This window comes from Amblyomma americanum, chromosome 1 (assembly GCF_052857255.1).
Source record: "Amblyomma americanum isolate KBUSLIRL-KWMA chromosome 1, ASM5285725v1, whole genome shotgun sequence".
NCBI classification, from domain to species: Eukaryota; Metazoa; Arthropoda; class Arachnida; order Ixodida; family Ixodidae; genus Amblyomma; species Amblyomma americanum.
In genome coordinates, this window is record NC_135497.1 from 96,601,276 (window position 1) to 96,623,744 (window position 22,469).

The 22,469-nt window shown below is 45.1% G+C and overlaps 1 protein-coding gene across 1 annotated transcript in view; it reads left to right on the forward strand.

The window, feature by feature from the left end:
- Not1 (CCR4-NOT transcription complex subunit 1) overlaps positions 1-22,469 on the forward strand; it is a 145,462-nt gene that overhangs the window by 14,711 nt on the left and 108,282 nt on the right. The window contains 10 exon segments of the mRNA XM_077646286.1: positions 2,409-2,552; positions 3,890-4,002; positions 4,319-4,374; positions 4,597-4,822; positions 10,188-10,358; positions 14,544-14,671; positions 14,750-14,885; positions 15,618-15,725; positions 16,891-17,133; positions 22,112-22,263. Of these exon segments, the coding sequence (XP_077502412.1) occupies positions 2,409-2,552; positions 3,890-4,002; positions 4,319-4,374; positions 4,597-4,822; positions 10,188-10,358; positions 14,544-14,671; positions 14,750-14,885; positions 15,618-15,725; positions 16,891-17,133; positions 22,112-22,263 (1,477 nt within the window).

Sequence of the window (22,469 nt, forward strand, 5' to 3'; positions counted from 1 at the left end):
GTTGTTGTGGTGGGAAATGTGCTCTTGTGGGTGCGACTGTTCAATAAAGGTTGAACATCGCGTGAGTGTAAGCAAATGAGCCTTGGGCATAATCCTGCTCTTTGAGCGACATAATTTCTCAAAGAGATGAAATGCCTATGCGGGATTGAGACTGACCGTAAAAGACATAACTGTCAATATCAGTATCTCCATAAGATCTGTGCACACTATTGCATGAAGGCCTGGAAATGTGGAACATTTTCTCCTAATGGCTTCTGTGAATGCTTACTGATGACGGCTTCACGCGCTACAGTGTGTCTGGTGATGTTTGACGCATGATGGTATCAACTGTGTGCTGTCTCAGTTGTTGCAATATATGGAACATAGATTCCATTTCTCAATCCTGAATCTAAGTGGCAATTGGCTCAGTGAAACTACATGAACCCATTGCTGCTGGAGAAGTTGCAGGTTACTTGCTACGAGTGCTGTGAAACTGATGGTTGCTATTTCTGGGGCCTGCAACGGCATTATACTAACTACATCCAAGGGCACAGCGGTAATGGATGAAGACTATGGGAACACTTCTCAGAAGTGTCTACCAGCATTTGGATAAAAATGGCAAGAAAAGAATGCACCTGCACACTTCTATCAGAACAATTTGGCTATTGTATGGCTTCTGTTTTAAAGTTGCTTTGTGAAAAAATTTTGTTGTGGTTTGTCAGGCCTCATACCTACATGTCTATCCTCGCACCTGGTGACTTTTGGGTTTTTCCAACACTGAAGATACTTCAGTTGCACATTTTCAAGCTGATCCACTCTTGCATCAGCAGTGTTTCAGCGGTTTAAACATGTCCCAAATTGCAGGAGTGGTGCATTCATGGCGTCATCGCTATGAATGTCGCTCTGCAGTGCAATATGTTGAAAAATGAAGGTAGCCTGAGCTTTTTGCAGACGAAATAAAAAAAATTGCTTGGAAAAAGTTTAGTTTGAACGCACCTCAGATATGGTTGGTTTTGAAGTAGTACTTTCTTTACTACCTTAATTGTCTTTTCAATTGAACTAGATTACACCTCTTCCATTGTATTTAGGGCCATTGTATTTAGGGAATCCCCAGAGATGGAGTAGGTGTTTTGAAGTTTCTGAGAATGCCATTTTGGTTTTCTCTAACAGGCTTGTGGCTGCATAGATGACTGCTAATGTGTAATTACTCCTTTAATTGAAATCTACTCTACATTGGCAGATTCCCTAAATACATAGGACTAAGACCTCTCCCCCTTCGAGTCGATTATTTTGGCCTTGCACTGCCAGCTGCTAGGCGTCTTGTTAGCATAGCTGTAGAGCACCTGCCCTGCGCAAGTTATCCCGAGTTTGAGCCCCAAATTGCGACAATTTTCTTCTTTGGCTGTTTAGGTTTTCTTTGTAGCGCTATGATTATGCTCAAGTTGACGCCAATTGGCATCAGTTGGCATGGCTAAGGAAGGCGTCAATTGATTGATGTAGTTGCCATATTGTAGTTAGTAACTATACAACATTCTGCTGCAGTAGAACCCCGCCATAGTAAACTCTGTTATAGCAAAAACTCGGACATAGTAAAGTGAAGCTGCGGTCCCGTTTTGATTTCCATAGATGAGTGCACTTTTTTTTTTTTCAAAGAATCGGCCATAGTAAAAAGCGTCTGGCCATGGCGGTGTACCTCCCGTGGAGTGATGATATCTCGGCGCAAGCGAAGTCTAGGAATGCGAGGCAAATAGATACCGAATGTGCTCTTTGAGGTGGCTTCACCACCAAGCTCCACGGCCGCGAGAAGAAGCCAACTTTTTAAAGACTTCGAGGCCGGAGGGGGGGGGGATGCGCGCGGCGTGCACGGAAAAAGTAAAGCTGGCTATGAACGTAGAAAGAAGGCGGCGCGGCCCGCTGGGAAAGGAAAGCCAGTAGAAGTGCAGTGAAGAGTAGAAAAGGGAAGAAAAGAGCGTCCATTCGTAGCACGGCAGTGCGATGCACGGGGAAGCAGTGGCTAAAAGTGGAGGCACGATGGAACTGCGTAGGTGGTTTTGCAGCGCTTGACTTCGTCGCGCGCGTTTCTTAGCTACTGCTTCTTGAATGATGCTGCAAAGGCGGCAACACAGTTTGTATGCACATAAGTAGAGGCATGCTGTTATGCACTGTTGCTTTTGGAGTTTTACTGTGACTGTGCTGTATATCGTAGTAGTCTTGAAAAGTTGGTTCAGTATTAGAGGTCATGCTGCATGTGACTGATCTGGAACCAAAGCAAGCTGTCATTCTAGTCACATGTGGCTGATGAACAACCTACTAGACCCAATTCTTGCCATTTTCACATGCAGCTGTTTCTGCTACAGTACTGCATGCAAGTTGTTTTAGTTGTTACCATGATTGACTTGAACTTGGAAACCTCCATTTATAATTTGCAGACTCGTCCACCCAAGAGGGTGATCTTCAGGATTGCACTCCTGAGGTGCTTCACCTTTTGCTTGTAGAGTTGTTGAACAAAAATTCCGAGCATTTCGGTGTCACTAATGAACTGAAGGAGGCTTTCTTCGAAAACCTCCGCAAAGGTGAGTAAGCAATCCTCAGCTCTTTAGTGCTAATTGCAGTTTTCTTGTCTGAAAGAGAGGAGATTTGATTATTGCTAAGGCATTTTTGTACATATTTAGAAAAAGCCGATTAAAACGAAAGCAAGCTCTGTATATACATTAATCGCACCACATTGTGTTGAATTCTTTCTGCTCTGGCTGGTGAAACAGTGCAGTTTTGAGCTGAAGTGGAAAAAAATTATCTGTAATCCTTTTTAATGATCAGTAATATTCTGACATGTTCAGAATATCCTGAGCCTAGCCCACTTTTTGCGAGCATTGAATGAAATGCTGTATAAATGTGTAAGGGCCGCACTTTCTTTTTCCAGATTCAAGGGCCAATTTTTGGGGTGCGGCCCATACATCCAATGCGTGAAAATGTTTTTTTAAATCTAGAAACACACCAATCAAGGAATGAGCAGCATTTAGTCTACGTCCAGTCGTCGCTCCCAGAGTCTTCTGACTCCGAGCTAGTGCTGTGCTCTGGTGCATGCTCATCCCACAAGAAGTCGTGCAGCGTGACCGTTGTCAACGCGTAGCGGTTGAACCACACATCCATCACACCGCAGAGCAGCTCTTCTTCCAGTTCGGGAAACTTGCAAGGCTTACCTCAGAAGGCGCACTTTTTGCAGCTTGTGTTCCTCAATGCATCTTATTGGTTGCACCATTGTCGGATGCACTTCTTGGCCTCGTCAAATTTCCTGCCGACCGCATGCTTGCCATGTTGAGTCAGACTCCGAGCCGTGTAGATATTAAGGTGTTTGTCCATCGAGCTTAAGTTGAAATGTTTGGTCGGAACTACAGTCGGAACTACAGTGAACTAACGCTAGCACAACTCCCGTGCCTTTGACAGCCACAAAAAACTGGAGCTGGCAATACTGATGCTGATATGGATAGCGGGAGCTTGCTGCAAAAAAAAGTTGACGATGATTATGATGACCTGTGGCCTTGGGCGCCATCCCTGAGCGGCATCTGGAAGCTCTTGTGCATGTGCGTGGCCTCCGTGATCAAGTGCGCCGTTGCTCGCAGCCGGAGCTGATCGCGGAGGCCACGGCGTGTGCATTTTGAAGGCCATTCCCATGTAGATCGTAGAAAGTTTGTGTGCGGCCCTTACATGGATCTTTTTTTTAATATTTCCTTTGGGAATACAGGGTGCGGCCCTTACGTGCATTTATACGGTATTGATTGCTCTGAACAGTGAAAGAATGCACTGAGTTCGTATGGTAAAAAAGTGCTAATGTTTTGATTTCTGAATAAGATGTTTGTGACATGGGTTTTTATAGTGCTTGTGGTTTCTTTTCAAATTCACATGTGTCTAGATTTTCCTCAGGATAGAGTTCCAGTAGTCTTAGCGCCACTACTTTACGGCGAAGCTTCAGATGTGCTGATGGCAAAAGGAATGACGGAGCCATCTTCAAATATGTCAAAACCAGTAAGTGTGCCCTCGTGTGAGCTTCTATTAAGCATGTCAGTCTTTTTCCACGCCGCAGTGGTGCAGTGGTTATGATGCTCGGCTGCAGACCCGAAAGACGTGGGTTCGATTTTGGCCGCGGTGGTCGTGTTTTGGTGGAGGTGAAATGCAAGAGACCCGCATACTGTGTGATGTCAGTGCACGTTTAAGAACCCCAGGCGGTCGAAATTATCCGGAGCCCTCCACTACGGCGTCCTTCATAGCCAGAGTCGCTTTGGGACGTTAAACCAAATAAATGAACCAACCAACCTTTTCACGTATGTGTATTCGTTTTCAGATGGAATTGTCGCACGTAGACGTCATCAAAGAAGTCGGCTATGGCTTCACGTCAAGGTTAGGCTGTCTTTGTGCATCATATGCAGTTTGTCCTGTTCTTGCTCTGCTTCTTTTCTTTATCTACTACTTGTTCACAGCAGTGTTTTTATGGGGCATGTCATTGTTATGCTTTGTCCCTTTCTCACTCCAGCCTGTTCCTGTGGTCAGTAAAATTTTACGTTGTGTGTGCCTGAATCTGTAAGGGACTTTATGGCTGATGTTTTGTTTATGTGGGTGCAGTGTGGAGGAGTGTCGCCAGAGCCTGGTGCAGATGGGTCTGCGGGACCCAGGACCATGCATGGTATCTCGGGTGCTGTCCATGATGGCCAACACTCATTCGGGGCTCTCCGAGCCACTCCAGGGCTTGGGATCCTCAACAACAACTGCTTGGGGTGCTGACAAGGATGCTAATGCAAGCAATGTCACCTGGAACATTGATGTCTTCATCCAAGCACTCTATGACCTGGTTGGTTTACTGACGACTTAACTGCCCATTTTAACGTGCCAACTGATCCACACTTCGTGCTCGATCATCTTCTGTTTCCTTTAACAAAATTATGGTGTATTTTGTTACTGTGCCAAACATTATCCCAGCTTGTTTTGGGCGAAAAAAATTTTTTCCTGCCATGGCTACAATCTTATTTCGAAACGGTAGCAAAACTTAGTCTAACGAATAATTTGTACAAAATAAAATATTTTGCGCATCACTAGGCATTTTTTTTTTCTGTGAATAAAAAGCCTTAAGGTTTAATACTAAGTAATTTCAGATGAATTGATTTTATTTTTCAACAAATATAAAATATTCAAATTTTTATCAAGTTATCTAGAGGGCAAAGAAGTCTATAAATATTTTTCAGAGATTATAGAATGTAAGCTGTGTGAGAAAAAAAAATTGTAAATCAGAGAGAGTTGCTTTTTGTGAAAAATTCAGCTGTGAATTGCATAGTGAGGCGTGGAGTTGTGTGGAGAGTGTTTGGGTGGATGTAGTGTGTTGTCTCTTGTGAAGACAGTGGAAGGATTGGGATGGGAGCAGAGCCAGCCCCATTCAGACTGTTCGTGGTCTAGACTGTACTGGTAGGTTTTTTGGAGGTACTGTATCAAGACAGAGTTTGTGCAATGTACATGTACAGTGAAACCTCAGTATAACGAACACTGATATTACGAATTTTTAGCTATATCAAACTGTTCCCTAAATATTTTGTAGCGAGAGCTACATTACTGCAGCTGCTTCGCCTCTTCAGCATGGTCGCGCTTTCGCCGTGGTTGCACCTCGGCCGTGGTCGCACCGCTCGGCGCGCCATCTGGCATGATGTCACTCCGCCGTTGCGCTCGTCGTGGAGCAGACGCCGCTCGCCTCGCCAGTTGTGTGCATGCATAGTAGAGGGAGAGGGGCTGTCGCAGTGTGTATATACATACGGTTCTGCATAGCGGGAGGCAAGCCGCAGTGTTTGTTCGGCGTCACGTCAGCGTCTCGTCTACCGGTGTCGTCGCTCGGGGCCCGCAGGAGAGGCCAACCAAACACATGAGGGCATACGAACTAGCGTCTCCAGACGTGGGTGGGGAGACAACGTGGGTAAAGCCCCTCAATTATCCCCTGTCCATAGCTAATCGTCCCATTCAGCTGCGATGGGAACCTTATGCGGGGGCAAGGACAATAGCAAGGGTACAGAAGGGGCTCCGCTGCCTTCGCAGAAACTGGCCGCCGCTTTTGGCTCCACTAATCCCCACCTACGAGGTATTTCCGGTGCCGACGCCGAGATCTGGCCTCACGAGTTATCGTCTCCCTGCGTCGCCTTGCTCCAAGCGCCGAATTTTTGCCGGCTACGCCAGCAGCCGACACGCTGACTCGACGCGAAGAAACGCTGCCTTGTGCTTCGGCCGTTATGGAGAACGGTGAGTCAGCTAGGCAGAAAGAAGCCAGACTTCGGCGTCAGAACGAAACAAAGAGGAGACAGCGTGCCGAAGAGACCGAAGAAGAGCGTGTCAAACGTTTCGATAAGCGTCGTAATGACAACGTGGCTAGGCGAGCTCGCTCAGCCTCAGACAGTGAATCTGCGGTGGTAGAAGATGACGTGCCGAGTTTGGCATCTCTGAAGGAAGCCAGACTTAGCTTTGGAATGAAACAAGCATAGACAGAGATTAGCCAAGTAAATAATCAGTAGCATTACATCGCTTAACCACAGCGAAGCCTAAGCGTAGTCTTGGCCTGTAGATCTCGCTACCTACCAGGTTTAACCAGAGCTATACCACAGCCAATTTTTAACAAACAGATGCAATCTTACTTTACATGTCGAATATGGTTAGCCATAAAGCGGATGTATGTCAAAATGCCTAGTGCCAAACCTGCTCGGATGGCAGGCAGCATGCTTTGCCTCGCAGCACAAGTGACTGGTTGTGGTGCAGCAAGTGCTTGTGCCATGGTTTGCGCCCTTATCTCACACTTGCCAACAGTGCCATGGCAGATATGGCAGCATGAACATTTGGTAGCCATGTGGTCGCCATGCATCGCTTGTCTTGCGTCCTTTGATTGTGCCCCGGAAACCAGTGGCACAGTCGGTTGTGACCTACCAGTGCCCATCGTGCACTGATGTCGGCTGTCTCTGAGGTGGTGAATATAGTGATAGCTTTCATTCTTGCGTCCAATTTTTCACGCGACACTGCTTTAATGTGATGAAGCCTCCCTAGCTGGCATTTAACCTGCCATCGCTGCATGCTGGCAGTGCTATGCGGGGAAGCCGACCCAACTGGCATTTGGCACTCTGTATTTAGTGGTCTCTGGAATCACCGCAAGTGGTTTCAAAACTGCATTAAACCTTTTTGCAAAAGGTCTCTACTTAGTCTCTAGTAAGAGTTGACTAAGGTGCCGTCCCTTCACTGACTAAATTGTGCTTCTGTTGGGTGCGTTTTAGGCGAAATTTTATATTGGAAACTTTGGCTTTATCAAACTGTTTTACAATCTTTTACCTTTTCGCTACAATGAAGTTTGTATATTACTAGGCTCCCATAAGTACTACATTAAAAGGTTTAAAATTCTGAGCTGACTGGCTTAGTGACAGCTGAAACATAAATGGGGTCATCATGCGAGCTTTTCTTTTGCTGGTTTGCATGGGCCTAAGGTATATGCTAGACCTTGTGGGGTTTGAATTGGGGAGATAAGTACGTTCTCCCCACTCAATCGCGGCTGACACGGTTCAAAGCCGCCCGGACCCCACCCCGTGATCGCGTACGCTACCGAGCGCAGGCCAACCACGGCGGGCCTTGCTCTGAGGGAACAAAGGAACGACACATTGGCTGACACAAACAGGCATTTATTGCTACAGAAACAATAACGCCAGCTAGCAACAAGGTACGCTAATGAATCGAGGTCGTCCGACTCACCAGCAAGGTTCCGAGCGAATGTTCGCCTGCGCTAGGGCAAGGGATATAAACTCTGCAGGCCGGACGGGACGAGTACGGGAGCCTGTCTCCCCGTCGCTTCTTCGCCGGCGAGCGACACGTCCGCCCGGTGCCGACGATCCCAGCCGAAGAGACCCCATCTTCCGCGGGCGGGCTTCAGCAGTCTCCCGCGCAGCGACGCTGGCGCCCTCTCTTGCCAGTTAATGTAACTGACAAGGGAACGCGTTCATCCTCGGGGTGAGACTGCTGCTGCACGGTGCCTCGCGGGAAAGCAAACTCAGGGGGCTGCAGGGCAGGTCCCCACAACCTATTTTTAAGAGAAGAATGAGTTAGTGGGGCTGCTAGTGCATTGCAAAGAGTGCAGCGCTTTGTGTGCTTTGCCATTAGCCCTTTTGATTTACGTGTCCCAGATTCTTAATTGACTGGCTGCAGCTTCCACTCTGGCAGAAGATATCATTATGGCCACGCGTGCTAATTGCCAGGAGCTTCCTGCAGAATCGTAGTAGAAGCTGGGCTCTCCTGCTGTGTCTTCTGTCTGCTGTTCGCTATGGATTGCATTTGGACTATGTGTATTTAAAGCTAACCTGTTTGACATGGCAACTCAGATTTTAGCATGAGTAATGCCACTAGTTTAGGCCGATAACAGATGCTGGCAAAGCGATCCTACGTGTGCGCTCCTGCTCCTTCTGTGCATGTGCAGAGGGGTAGGCTGCAGGTGACTACAATGCTGGAATGAAAACTGAGTTATTCTGGAGCCATGCCGATCATGTCTTTACCTGTTGGCATTCACATACTACATATCCTGAAGATCATCAGTACACGTGTGAATTAAATTAATTGGCTCTTCCCCAGAAGTGGCGCTCAATGTATGCTGTCAACGCTTGGCATTTAGGCAACTGTATTGTACCCGCCGTGAACGGCAGAGCACATGCATGTGGTCACAGCACACACGAGGCTTCACATACCTGAGAATCTCAATATACACATCGCATGTCTACTTGAGCATCTTTATGAACTGCACTGCACCCAAAAGTATGCTGTGAATTTGATATTCAGAGTCAGCATTATCACACATTTTTATTTTCAGTGTGATGCATGAAAGCACCTATGCAGACATTTGCTTTCCTCATCAGCACAGCAGGACTTCCATCAAATTCTGATCACATGATAGGTTTAAGGTTTAGTGACAATACAAGCTGTGCTAGCATATAACAGGGCTGAGTTTGTGGCATGCAACACCAGTAATTGGCTGCCAGGCAGCTAATGCACGAGTGCAATGACGCAAAGTGTCATGAACAGTGCACGGACATACGAGCGTGTCAAGCTCGGGCATCTGACTTGGAAGAGCAGGAGTGCAGTAGCAGTCTGCTGCCAGAATGCTTTCGTAGTGCAAAAGTGTGATTGGGCAAGCTATCTAATGATAATGCAATAACGAGTGGAAGTAGAGGGGGCACGTGACACAGGCATGTACTCTGTGCAGTGAGCTCAGCTGCCAGAGTAGCTTCTCTGCAGTACAGAATTGAGATGGGGCATTTGAAAATGCTAAACGTAACAACAGAGTTTTCCTGGCTGCTTTTTCCCTTTTTGTTGCGGGACTAGTAGTCAAAAACTACATGAATGAGGCTTGCTTACGAGTATTAGAAAAAAAATCTCACATTGCGCCAAGTGCTCACTGTCATTTTTAGTAAGGAAATGGTCAGTAAACCATCAGTACTTTTTAAATCATTTTTCACAATCTCAGTGTTTTTGGATATGTCTTGCTAATAAGGTGCTTTTTTAACACTTTTTTAAAATGTATACGTGAGGTTCTACTGCAATACTGCATGGCTGATGACAGTGGGTTCACGATATGGTAAACTGAACAAACAAAAATTCCTGAACAGTGCATGGAAACACTGTTCTTGACACTGAACATGTCCGTATGCATAGTAACCGACCGAAAAGTAGGACCACAAGTATTTCGGACATGCTTGACTATCCCGACTTCTTTTGCGAACTGTCAGAGGTAGAAACTGAATGCATTTCTGGCAACTTTCAGGCTCTCCGCGAGAAGCAGATGTGGGGCTGTCCTTACGGGTTGCCAGCAAGTAGCCCAGGACTGAAAATCGAAGAGGTCTGCTGTTTAAGGAACATGGCTCCTGTCGTTTATACTAAATATTAACCAATCAGTTGTCAGTTTATAGCTGCTGCCTGAATTTCAAAGGAGGGTTTAGTGATCCCCCTTGGAGGCTGAGAGTAGCCTGAAACCTTGACAAAAATTTTTCTGAGGGAATTCTAAGAAAATGCATATAGATTTTCCTTGTAGCCAGATCCCAGCTAGATCCTATTGTAATTACCTTGTTGTTTTCTGTCTCTTTGGTGTGTATATTAGTGATTTATGGCTCTTGTATGTTTGTATATTTAAATGTTTGTTTGTTGCTTGTGAATTTTTGCAGGTACCAACTTTGAACTGGAAAGATGTGGTTAGTGAACTGGACTTCCCAGGGTTTTTCGTAAAGGACCGACAAGGTCTGAAACTGCTCTGGCATGGCCTCTGTAGAGGGCTAGGCAGTGAGCCCTTCCCTACAGATCGGCTATACAGAGTTTGGAGAAACCCTGACTCTCAGGTGGGTCATGTATAAGTTTGTGCAAGAGAACGAGACGGATTTCTCTGAGATTCACGTGTATGGTGGCTTAGTGATTACACAAGCAATTCTTATGGCATTTCCTATGGAAAATTTTTTCAACAAATGAATTGCTGACTTTACCCAGTGATTATGTAGTACTCTGCTGTGTTCAGTTTCAGTATCTTGGCGTTTTTGTCAGCATGAACAGTTTATTTACCTTTATTAATGTACAAATGGTAGTACTTAGTGCTGTGCTTGAAGAAGATATTGCTGCCGTCGTTAAAAGAGTAACTCAAGTTAAATGAGGCATCTGGAGCACAAAAATGGAAGTGGAAGTTCACTTCTGAAAAGTAGGTTGACATGTTACCGTTTGGTTGAGTGCAAGTGTGGGGCATCACGAGGTCTGCATGTTGATAGCAGTGGTGGAACTGCTGCTCAGTCATCACAGTAGGCAGAACTGCAATGCATGGTATTGTGTCAGTGTCCTATAAGCAGTTGATTAACTCGCGCAACAGGTTAACTGCTCTAAGCAGGTGATACCGTATTTACACAATTGTAAGTTGACCCATTTTTCAAAATTTGAAAATCCAAAGTGGGGTGGTCGAGTTAAAATCGAAACCAAAGCATCGCACCATAAATAAAGGCGAGACAAACGAAATATCAGGCATTCTACAGCTCTTGGTGCTGGCCTTGAGCAGCTGCTGTGTCAACACGCAAAACCGGCATCCCCACCCCGCGCGCGGCAGCCGATGGTGCCTGTTGATAAGCAGCAAACCAGCACCAGCCCACTCCCTACACATGGCCGCAGATTGTGACTGCTGATAAGCGGTGGTGGCCCGATAATGCATTCGCGTTCTACTCTTAGTAGGCGTCGTCCCCCAAGTTTTTTTTGTTTACTTTCAACTGCACACTCGGCGCTGAAGGGAGCTTCGCTAGTTGATGTAAGGGCCGCTGTTCCAATCGCAGCAGCACCGCCACTCGGAACGGCAGCGGCACCGGGGAGTGTCGGTAGCTGATGGAAGAGCCGACTCTGCTCACATGTAGTTTCTCTTTGGCTCTGACGTATTTGACTACTGCTGGCCGCGTTTCACAAGATTTTAATGTAGTGCTTCGTAATTCATCACTTGTGCTCCGGGTCCGGTAAGCGACTGGCTTTCGTTCACGGCTACATTCAGGATGGCTGTCATTTTTTACGTCGAAGAAACGGACAACTGTGCACCAGGCCGCAAGTTCGACGTTCACAAAGGGTGATACAGGTGTGGCAGCTGCAGCGAGGCAAAATTTTCAGCTGTTTCAAGCGATGTCGTGATGTGGCTGTTTGCAAAGTGTGGGCTTTCGCTGCACGACGATGTTAGAACGACGAGCTGTGGGACCGCAGCAGCGATCACGACGGGAGCACTAGCGGGGACGAGGGCGCAAGTGTGGACGAGTAGTCCAGTGACTAATACGTTTTCGTTTTGGAATGTGTCCACGGGCATGCCCGCGCGTGGCAATCGATAGCGGCTGGCAATAAGCGGAGGCCGCAGGATAGTGCTATCGCGTTCTGTTATTAAAGGCCTAGCGTAAACGACCTCCAAGATTTTTTTTTTTTTCAGAAATGTGATATGTGTGATATATTCGAATCGATTTACGATCGTGTAAATACGGTAGCTAGGAGGCGATGAGGAGATGGTGCTTCCACGTCTGCAGAGGTGCTCAAGCTAGAAGAGCGATATCTTGTGTCGCACAACTGCACTTCTTTTCTGACAATACCACTGTTGCACCATGCCCTTGGTTTGCCTACTTAGGTAATTATTAACTTTGAGCGTATTTTGTACTCAACAGCCAGCTAGCTATCCCTAGAGTGCCAAGAATACTGGCCTTTTTTGGTTAAAACCGTATTTCGAAAACTGAATTTTGCTTACTTTTATAAGTTTTTTTTTGTTTAAATCAAAGAGTTCATTCCCTACTTATACTGAACTACTTCATATATTGAAAAAATTGTGGTGAATCGTGCTGTTCATTATAGCCAGGTTTGACTGTACTAGATGAAACTTGGCAAGGTGGTGGAGCCTCTTGATCTGTACCAGAGTATGTCTAAAGTAGCGGAGCAATGCCTCAGAATGTACAGCTGTGACACTTTATCTAATGTTCTCGTTGTGTCATCACAGTCATGGCTTCAAAACTATGTCAATTCTCTCTCATCACTTATTGTAACTCGTACTCAATAGCCAGCAAGCTGTGATGCACATCTGGAAGATGCTTACCTTGTTTTGGTTAAAACGATTTCAAAAAATGAATTTGGCATATGTTGATCTTTTTTTTTTTTAGGTCTAAAATGAGAACTGCAATGTCTACTTACAATAGAAATATTAACTTTACTTGTCGGAGTCGCCCCCCGACTCTGCGGATGCGGCACCATTTCTTGCAAACTGCAGCATTGTCTATGCTAGTTACTTGCGCAGTATATATTACAACCGCTATTAATACCTTGTGGTCCCGCTGTCTGAAGGGCATCATTGAGGGGCTTCTTAATTGCGAATGTTGCGTAGAGAAGGGTTTCCAACCTACCAGAGAGAGTACAGGCACGAAGGTGCAGGCACACGTAGAGAATCGCAGAGATGTGCTGTGGGCTTTCCTGCTTGCGCTGCTGCTACAGCCAAGAAGCTTGAAGCTTGGTAAAAGGGTATAAGGGCCATCAGCCAATGGTTCACACAGCAGTGTGTGCAGTGACTGGAAAAAATTTCCAGTGACTAGCAGTGTGCAGCCCTGGCCACCATTCGCGTATGATTTTATAGCGCTGTGCAAAATGGACGCAAGGCGAATCCATTTTCCAAGGCAGTGGGGCAGACCTATGGAGGGGACACATGGACATCCAAGCACCCCCTCCCCTTTCCTTCCTCCACAGATAGTCACACCGCCTTATCGACGTGATTGCATGCGCAAAGCAACCACGCTGTTCTTTGTTGGCCATGTTTCTACTGCACCGTGCTCATTTTATCGTAATTAAGTGCCTGGTTTGTGTAACTGAGTTTGCTCTGTAGAATAACTAAAAAGAGGGCTTAAATTTTTATAATTCACGATTATATCTTGTGTTATAGGAATGGTATTGATACAGTATACTGGCATTTTATTTTGTTCTGGGAAGGATCTTGAGAAACTCTAGAAGTGCATAAGGTTTATATCTCTTACTAGGTATAGTAGCTGACAGATTTTTCGGACTCCAATAATTCGGACTTGCGCGATATTCTGGACTTCGCTGAGAAAACGTCAGGTACCTCTTAGAAACCCGCACATTTTCATGACCGATATTTCTGACTCTGTGGAGTCCAAAAGTTTGATTTTTCGGACTAAAACAGATGCGAACAATACCGTGGAGATCGGCTTTTAACTGAAAGTTTATATTTTTGGCCTAATATAGACGCGAGCGGGCATTGCTGCCACAGCCAACCCGTTTCTCGCCGCCGTGAAAGGCGCCAACTTGGATTTAAACGGAGTCAGTGGGCGCTGATGGAAGTGAACCGAGCGGACTGGCTTGGATAGGCTTGGCTAGGCTTGGCTATTGGTTCTTCATCGTTGTCATTCGAGATGGCCTGCAAAGAGCTTGCTATAATGTTGAAAACTGACAGTTGCACCATCTGCCACGGCTTGGACGACCCTATGCTGGGCAGCAGATGCGGGGGGAGGGATGGAGAGGTGGGGGTGCACTCTCAGGATCTTGTGTCTTCCCATAAGTTATCTCTTGTCTTGGTCTTCGCGAGCGTCATTGCCCATGAAAACTGACTGTTCTTGCTTCGCGCGGCGTGTGTATTCATTTGCGGCCGCGTCACACTGTCTGGCATCGTGACGTGAGGTGTTGTGGACATGACAAAAGCATGACTGTGGCTTAGGTACAGTCCAATATATCGCTTGCTAGCAGAACATGGGCCGCAGCATGGGACTTATAAAACCGGTTTTTTGCAGGAAAGTGTTTTTTTTGAAGTTCACAGATTTTTCGATTATTCGGACCATTTTCTGGGTCCCTCAAAGTCCGAAAAATTGCTCGGCAACTGTATTACTAGTCACAAAAGGTTTTAATTCATTGTGAATTCAAGGGATGCAAACTAATTTTGCATATTCTGCCTAGGTTGAGTTCGCAGAATTGAGTGCATTCAAAAAGTAGCACAAGTGCAGCAATATTTGTTATTTTTTTCTTCTTCTATTTAGGTATCGCTGTTCCACCAGATAATGAAAAACTCCGACATTGTTTGCCTGACTGACTACAAGTATCGGCCTGTTTCAATGGAAATCCTGAAGGCACTTCCAGAAGATGATAATAGAGACGTCTCAAACTGGTTAGCAAGCATTTGCTTCAAAAATAATTTATCCTTTTCCTGCATAGTTCTAAAGAGTTTCCTTTCTTCTTTTCTTAGGAAGTCTCTTGACCTAATTGAGACCCTCCTGAACTTGTCAGAAAAAGTGCAGTATTCATCTCACGTACACGACTTGTTCAAATATCCTGTTCAGCATTGCCCGGACTTGCTAATGCTTGGGCTTCTCCAGACTTCAGTGAGTATAAAAATTTTTGCTGTGCCTTTTCACTTATTGAAATATTCAGTATTTCTGTGAGTTTTTATGTTTATTTTTAAACACTGCTCTTGGTTCATCACTACCGGCCTGACCTTTTTGCACTGCATAAGGCAAGTTATCGTGCCTTGCCTCACTCGATGCTTGGGCACTCCCAACTTCATAATCCTACCATTACCCATTGATAGGTCGTGGTTTGGAGACAACTCTGCAGCTATGACTTTCACACCACTTTCTTTCCTGCATTTACCCAACCCTCAGCCCACAATGGTAACCACTCTGTGGAGACTGTCATTCACTCTTCCACATGGTCTGACATCCCCGCCTTCATTCTTGTTCTCAGCCCTACACTCACGTCGTAGGAGGAGTAGCTAATGAATCCCACAGCCAGTGACCATTGGCTCTGACTGGTGACGTGCACGAGCACTACCTTGGGTGTAGCTGCAGTCTTTCCCCTGCTTGAATAGAGCATGGCCGGGAGCCGCAGCTATCCTGGTCCCATCGAGCTCGAAATATGTGCATTGGTGTTGCAGCTGCTGGAGTTGCATTCTTTTTTTCATAATGGGTGCAAGTGTGCCCAAAAAACAGTATGCTTCCATGGTTTTCAATTGATTAGGTTTTTGCTTGTCGTCACTGCTATGTAACGTTCTGCTTGTTTTGAGCCTTGGGAGATTGTTTGTATGCACATGCAAAAACTGCTCTTTTGTTTTCCAGGGACCTATGCAAGGTTTTCGTCAGGAGCTTTTGACAAATCTCGTGTTTGTGTTCCTCAGCAACCACCCAAATTCTGCCATAGTACTACAAGCAGCCTGGAATGTTCAGGTGAAGAACTGGTGCAATTTAAATTTTCTTGTGGTGAAAGTGATGCCTGTAACAACCATTATGGCTAAGTGCCTACTCTAATTAATCTTTTGTATTGTCCTGTTCAGTAGATATAAAGTTGTGTAGTACTGTCTTTCTCGGTCATAAACAAGTCGGGTGTTCCCGATGCTACTCGACAGATTACAGTGAAACCTCATTAGTTCGGACTTCAGGGCAGCGGGAAAAATGCCCGCATTGTCTGCAGGTCCAAATTATGAATGTCCCCCCCAAAATTGCCAGAAGCCTGAGTAACTGTTCTCTTCTTTTGAAATGAAAACTGCGCGTCAACGACGATTTTTCTTAATGTCGGGTGCATTACTGCATGCACACTCTCGAAATTGTTAGCACAGAGCTGCCACCGCGGGGGCTCAGTGGTTATGGTTATGAAAGACGTGGGTTATATAATAATAATAATATTCAGTGCACCTGAAGGGCAGTGCATGCCATGGTGGAAAGAACATCAAAGTGCGCGTCTCGACTTTACTCTCTGCAAGTATGGATGGGCCATGCAAACTACGGCGACTGGTTATCGGCAAAAGCAGGTCACCACGCTGTTTCAAAAACACGAAAGGCCTCCCGGCCTCCCGGTTTGATACACATTTTATAAGAAGGCTTGGATGGAACGTGATCTTTTCATCGAGTGGCTCTGAACTTGGGATGCCGTACTGGAGAAGTCAGGCCGCAAGGTTTGTCTTCTTCTAGACAGCTGTTCTGCCGATCATGTCGTCTACCAGTTAAAGCAGATCACCATCAAATTTCTGCCGCCAAATGCAACGGCGAAGCTGCTGCATCAATGTAGGCAAAGCTGAAGCCAGCTGCGTCGGGACCAATCAGCGCATGCGGACTGGTGGTGGGCGGGCTTTCGATACTCTGATAATAGCGATACCATACACATACTACATGGTATTGCTAAAGGTGCCTATTAACTGGAGAAATCAGCGAAGGTTTTCATATTCACAAAAACCGCGACACATGCGTAAGCACCCCATCCATCCTTGTTCATGACTGAATTGTTCTGGATATTTCAGTAGATTGTGGTATTTTGGTATATCATCTCTGCCAAAGCAACCTGAAGCTTGAGACTTACTTTTGTTTTACTTTTGTTCATTTCTCGTGTGTATTACAGAGCCATGCCAACGTTGTTCGCCCCCTGATTATGCACACCATGGCAGACTGGTACATGCGTGGTGGAGAAAGTGAGCAAGGGCGTCTCTCTCGGATTCTGGATGTTGCTCAGGATCTGAAGGCCTTGTCAGTGTTGCTCAGCAGCAACTCCTTTCCTCTGGTCATTGACCTGGCTTGCTTGGCCTCTCGGAGGGAGTATCTTAAGCTAGACAAGTGGCTCAATGACAAGATCTTCGAGCACAAGGTATGTTGCTTAGGTGCTGTTTATATTTGAGCAGAAAGTATTATTTCCTACTGTGGTTTCTCTCTTACTAATGCCCCTTTACTGTTTCCCTCGTGCTTGGATATCACCTTAAAATGCCGAATTTTGAGTATGCTGCAGCCATCAGTCTGGATGCTGCATTTATCACTGCTGAAATAATGGTCTCTGAGGAAGTCATCGTATTCCTTGGGAGAATATTTTCGCTGTGGTTCCCTTGCAATCGAGGCCTATACCATTATGCAGTATTGGGCTGTCTTTAAACTGTTGCAGGAATTAGCGTGTCGTATGTAGCAAACTACTGGGCTTAAGATTCTTTGCTAATTTCATTCATTTCCAAATTTTAATTTAAAAGCTCCAGTTTCAAATTAAAGTTGGATCTCGGAACTGTGATTAGCCTCCAACCTATTCATTTAAATTAATTGCATCTAAATCAGTTCAGCAGTGTCCTTGGCGTAGTATTTCGGCACTTGTCATGTATTCAGTTATAGAGCTGGACTGCAGCCTGAAGCTTCCTTGCAAATCTAGCGTTATTCACTGGGCAGTTCATTTAAATTAATTCCATCTAAATCAGTTCAGCAGTGTTCGTTTAGTGGTATTTCTGCACTTGTCATGTATTCAGTTATAGAGCTGGACTGCAGCCTGAAGTAAAGCTTCCGTGCAAATCTAGCGCTATTCACTGTGGCAAAGATATTTCAATACAAGAGGTATTGTTTTCTTTACCTTAGTTTGCACTTGCTTGGTTATGCCAGTTGTGGGTGCACTCCACTCATGATTGAGTAATTGCCATGGTTTTCTGCTGTAGTTCTGAAATGTATAGATTTTTTGAAAGCAGGTTTTATGTACTCTGTATTGTTGTGTATAAGTCGACCTTCTTTTACAAAAAAAGACTATATGAAATTGGGGGGCCTGACCTATACACTGAGCTAACCTGTTTGCAGACTTTAGGTAGCTTCGGCCTAGCCACGGGTAGTATGCTCCCCGATAAAAAAAAAAGTTTATTTGTATATAAATTGACTGCGCTAATGAATGTTGGAACTCCGCACCATTCACCCGGCTCGTTTGTGCTGACGGTAACCTCCCAGTAACCTCCGAAGCATGCCGTGCCGAAATCCGAAGCTGTATTTGACAATTTGGGTTGCTACTTGCTAGGCCAGTCAAAAAGGCCGCATGCGAGTTGGAAAGCAGGAAGGTGCACTGTTTAATCACCTTTGATCTCTCCTGGCATTGCGATTGCATTGTGAAGCATCTGTTTCTTTAAGCTAACACTATCATGGGACTAATAAAAAGTACTGAAAAATAGCTGTCCTGTCTGTTATCTGTTTTTTTAGAGCTATGCGCTGTAGACATCTTGTATTAAAGGCTAGCCAGTAGGCATGTGCAAATAGTGGTTTTTGGTTTGAATCGAATTCGAAGTGAATAGTAATTTTCTTCTAATAATATCGAAGCGAGAATTTCAAATATTTCTGGCACACAAGAAAAATTCAATGGCACAGTAGGCATTTTCAAATTAATGTATTTTTTGAACATACAAGGCCATTACATAAAAAATAGAATGCATTGAACCTGTGTGGACTTTCTGAAAAAATGGCCATCAGAAAATGGGGCAGTCGACCTGCATGTGGTGCCGATGTATCTGTGGGGTATGAGACGTACATGCGGGGCCTCCATTTGGCTCTTAATCACGATTGCGCCATTGTGCAGCTGTTGTTTTCATGTGGCGGCTCCATGACAGGCGTACGCACTGCGCACCCGTGCATACCTGGCAACTCTCCCGTATTGTCCAGGAGCCTCCAGGGTTTCGATCAAACCTCCTGATTGCACGAACACGACCTTGTTTCTCCTGAAAAGTGTCCCTGTCTTTTTATCGAGAATTTTCTTCTAAAAAAAAATACTTGCTGTTCAATGTATAGGCGAACTATAGTTTTACCGTAATCGCTAGCACGTGCTGGTTATCAGCCGAAGTTACTATAGCCGCTAGAAAACTTTTCGCAGTTTGGAAGTTTGGACTCTTTCATACTTCTATGAGAAGCCGCCAGCTTTTATGTGGGGCTATTGCATGTTTCTGAAAAGTTTTTCTAAATAAGCAAAGTAAGAAAATCGGATTTTTCGAACTGAGCAGCATGTATCTGGTGCTGATCTCCTGAAGCGGATAGTGCCATGTTGAGTTTCCTATTGGTTTAGTATGTTGCTGTGAGCTTCATTTGTGCATTTCTGGGCTGTTCGCCATTTTCCTCGTGTCGTTGGGGTGTAAGTGACAGGCAAGCAGAGAGGGTTCGACTAAGAGGGCATGGTGGCCACCTGGAACTGTCGCCATTCCCACGTTAGGTAAAAAGGAACGATGCGGTGCATGGCACGCAGTACCATCTGCGCTGCTAAAGATAAGTATGATTGAAACCGCTGATGTTGCGCACATGTATTCTGCGAGCTGCATGGCTGTCATTGAGCCCCGTTCATTCTGGGAATGACAAAATGTGCGGTTCTGTCATGTAAGTTATAACGCGGAGCGAGGACGACAGCGCTCTCTGGCAGCCCCTGTTTTTGCGTGCATCGTTGGTGACAATACTGAAGATCGCTCAGAAACACTGTCTTGCAGAAATGGTCCTCTTTGAGTTGTCGCGGCGATCTGCAAATCTTGTGAGCAAATTATCTTTAAATGCTTGCTGCCGTTTCAATGTGTGACACGGGGCTCAGGAGGAAAAAAAGAAAGGCACCGGAGACTACCGGGCATAACATGAGACTCCAAAATTTTTGTTCAAGTTCCATCATGTTTAAAAATGCCTTTAGAAAATGTGCTGCGGAAAATTTTCGAAGTGAACGAAAGTCCTGAATGACAAAGTCACTCTTAACGTAGACAATTATAAGTACCTATGAGCATGTACACTCTTTGCGCGCATCACCCCCCCCCCCCCCCCCCCCCCCTCATTCCCGAATTTTGACATTAGCAAGCTGCCAGGTGTTCAAGGGTCACCCCATGTCAGGCATCGGAAAGGGGCACCCATCTCTATGTATCATACTAACTCCCCTTCGTGCTCACGCCATCGCGCTTGTTCAGCAGATTCATGCGGAGAAGAGCGCCTGTAGCAGTTGCAGTCAGCTCAGACTCGTTCCGTGAAAGTCAAGGGAGCTGTGCGTCCTCCAGTTAAAAAGATTTAGCATAGCGTGATCGGTTTCCGTGGGGAGCCACTGTGCATGAACAGATTGACACTACAAGGCACCAGGTCCTGGCCAGCTGTTTGCGCCAGTGCCGGCCAACTCGCGTCTGTTGCCGCAAGCATGCACGGGAGCGCAGGTACTCAGCGCAGATTTGGGGCTTTGGTTGCACGCGCCGCAGTGTCATCCCGGAGGAGATACACTGAAACGAAACCACACACGGCAAGAGTTTCATAAACTCTATTCGCTCTAGACGAATGCTTCGAAATTTTCCATACCAAACATTTGGATCGAATCGAATATCTGATGCTTTACTATTCAACCGAATATTCGAAATTATCGAATATTCACACATGCTTTCTAGTCAGTATGGCAGGATCATTAACTTATATTTGGAGTCAAATGCTTTTTTTTTGGCCAGCGAGAGGTGCGAGTTGGGGGTTGACTTATAGGTATTTATTTATTACTTATTTCAAAATACTGCTTGCCAGCATTGGCCCAAGCAGGAGGGACATGAAAAAACACAAATCACAACACCATGTGAAAGCATTTCATGCAACACACAGCAAAAATGAAACTTGTAAGATGTACAACATAGCAAAGGCAAATAGAAATACATGCTGAAAATTGAATATAGGAGAGTCACTTCCTTTTTAGTGAAGCAAAAAAAAGTTTTTAGTGCCTGTTGCACGTTAGGAGAGTTAAAAATCGATTCAGGGAGTGCGTTCCAATTTGCTATTGTTTGAGGGAAGAAACTGTGCTTAAATGTGTTTGTTTTAGCAAAAAGAGGCTGTAAGGAGTGCTCCCTACTATGGCGGGTCCTTCGAGCAGTGGAGTGCCTGAGGAATGAAGGGGGAGAAATGCTGGGGGAGACCTGTGATAATTTTATGAAGGAAAGAAATACGGTTAAGTTTTATGCGCCTATGAAGCAACGTAATGTTATTGTCTTTCATGTGCTGTGTTGGGGAATCAGATCTTCTATATTTATGAAAAGTGAAGCTTACTGCCTTCCTCTGGAAGAGCTCTAGTTGATAGATATCTTTCTTGGTGTGCCAGTCCCAAATTTCAGAAGAATATTCAAGTTTGGACCTGACAAGAGTTAAAAGCTTAATATTGGTAGGCGTATGTTTTAATTTACGTCTCAAGAAACAAAGCTTAGAGAAAGCGGCTGAAGAGATCTCAGAAATATGAGTGCCCCAAGTTAATCGGTTGTTAAGAGTAATTCCTAGATATTTATATTGTAAGACCTCTCTAATGTGGCTGTGGTGAAGGCAATATTGGTAATTACGAACATTTTTTTTTCCAGTAACTCTGAGAAGTACACTCTTATCAATGTTTAAATGCATGTTCCATTCTTCACACCAGTGACATATTTTGAGCAAAGATTCTTGAAGCAGTTGATCTCCAATTGTTGCTATTTCTTTATATACAACACAGCAGTATACGGTACTTGTTCTCTTTAGTGATCGAGAACATTCTGAAAAAGCTTTGGCATTGACTTTAATGATGGTTTTCTGGTAGCCGAACATGTGTGAATATATTTAGGTTACATCTCAAGCCAGCAGTTCTATGCATGTGTACAATTTTTCGTTTTCGTGTTCTGAGCCATATAATTATGCATCCACTATCTATCTAGGAAATTTCTTTTTTTTAACAAATATGTAAGAAGTCTTATTATCATATGTTGCATTACCTTTCAAAAATTTCCTGTCATTTTTCATAGTACTGTCCTATAACAGTTCTTAAACTGTGTATCGCTGCAGCATGACTTTGCTGTTCCTTTACTCATGCAATATCTCTTTTATTTTAGGAGCCCTTCATACAAGCCTGTGTCAGTTTCCTGAAGCGAAGGTGTCCCCAGATAATGGGTGGCATTGTCAAGGAAGAGAATTTGCCCAAAAGTGCTCAGCTGCCAACCGAAACATTGGCAACTATGCTCTCCTGTCTCCAGCAATATGCTGGGTAAGTAAAAGGATATCATTAATCGGTATTGTACAATGTTAGAAAGTATGCTGTATGCACTCACATAATATCTGCACTTGTGTAAGGGCTGTACTCCGTTGCCGCCGAGGGGTTTGATCCCCGGTGCCGCTGGGCACCCACCGGCGATACAGTGGGTACAAGCTTTCCCCTACTTGGTGCTTGGCTTCTTTAGAGTGAAATGCTTG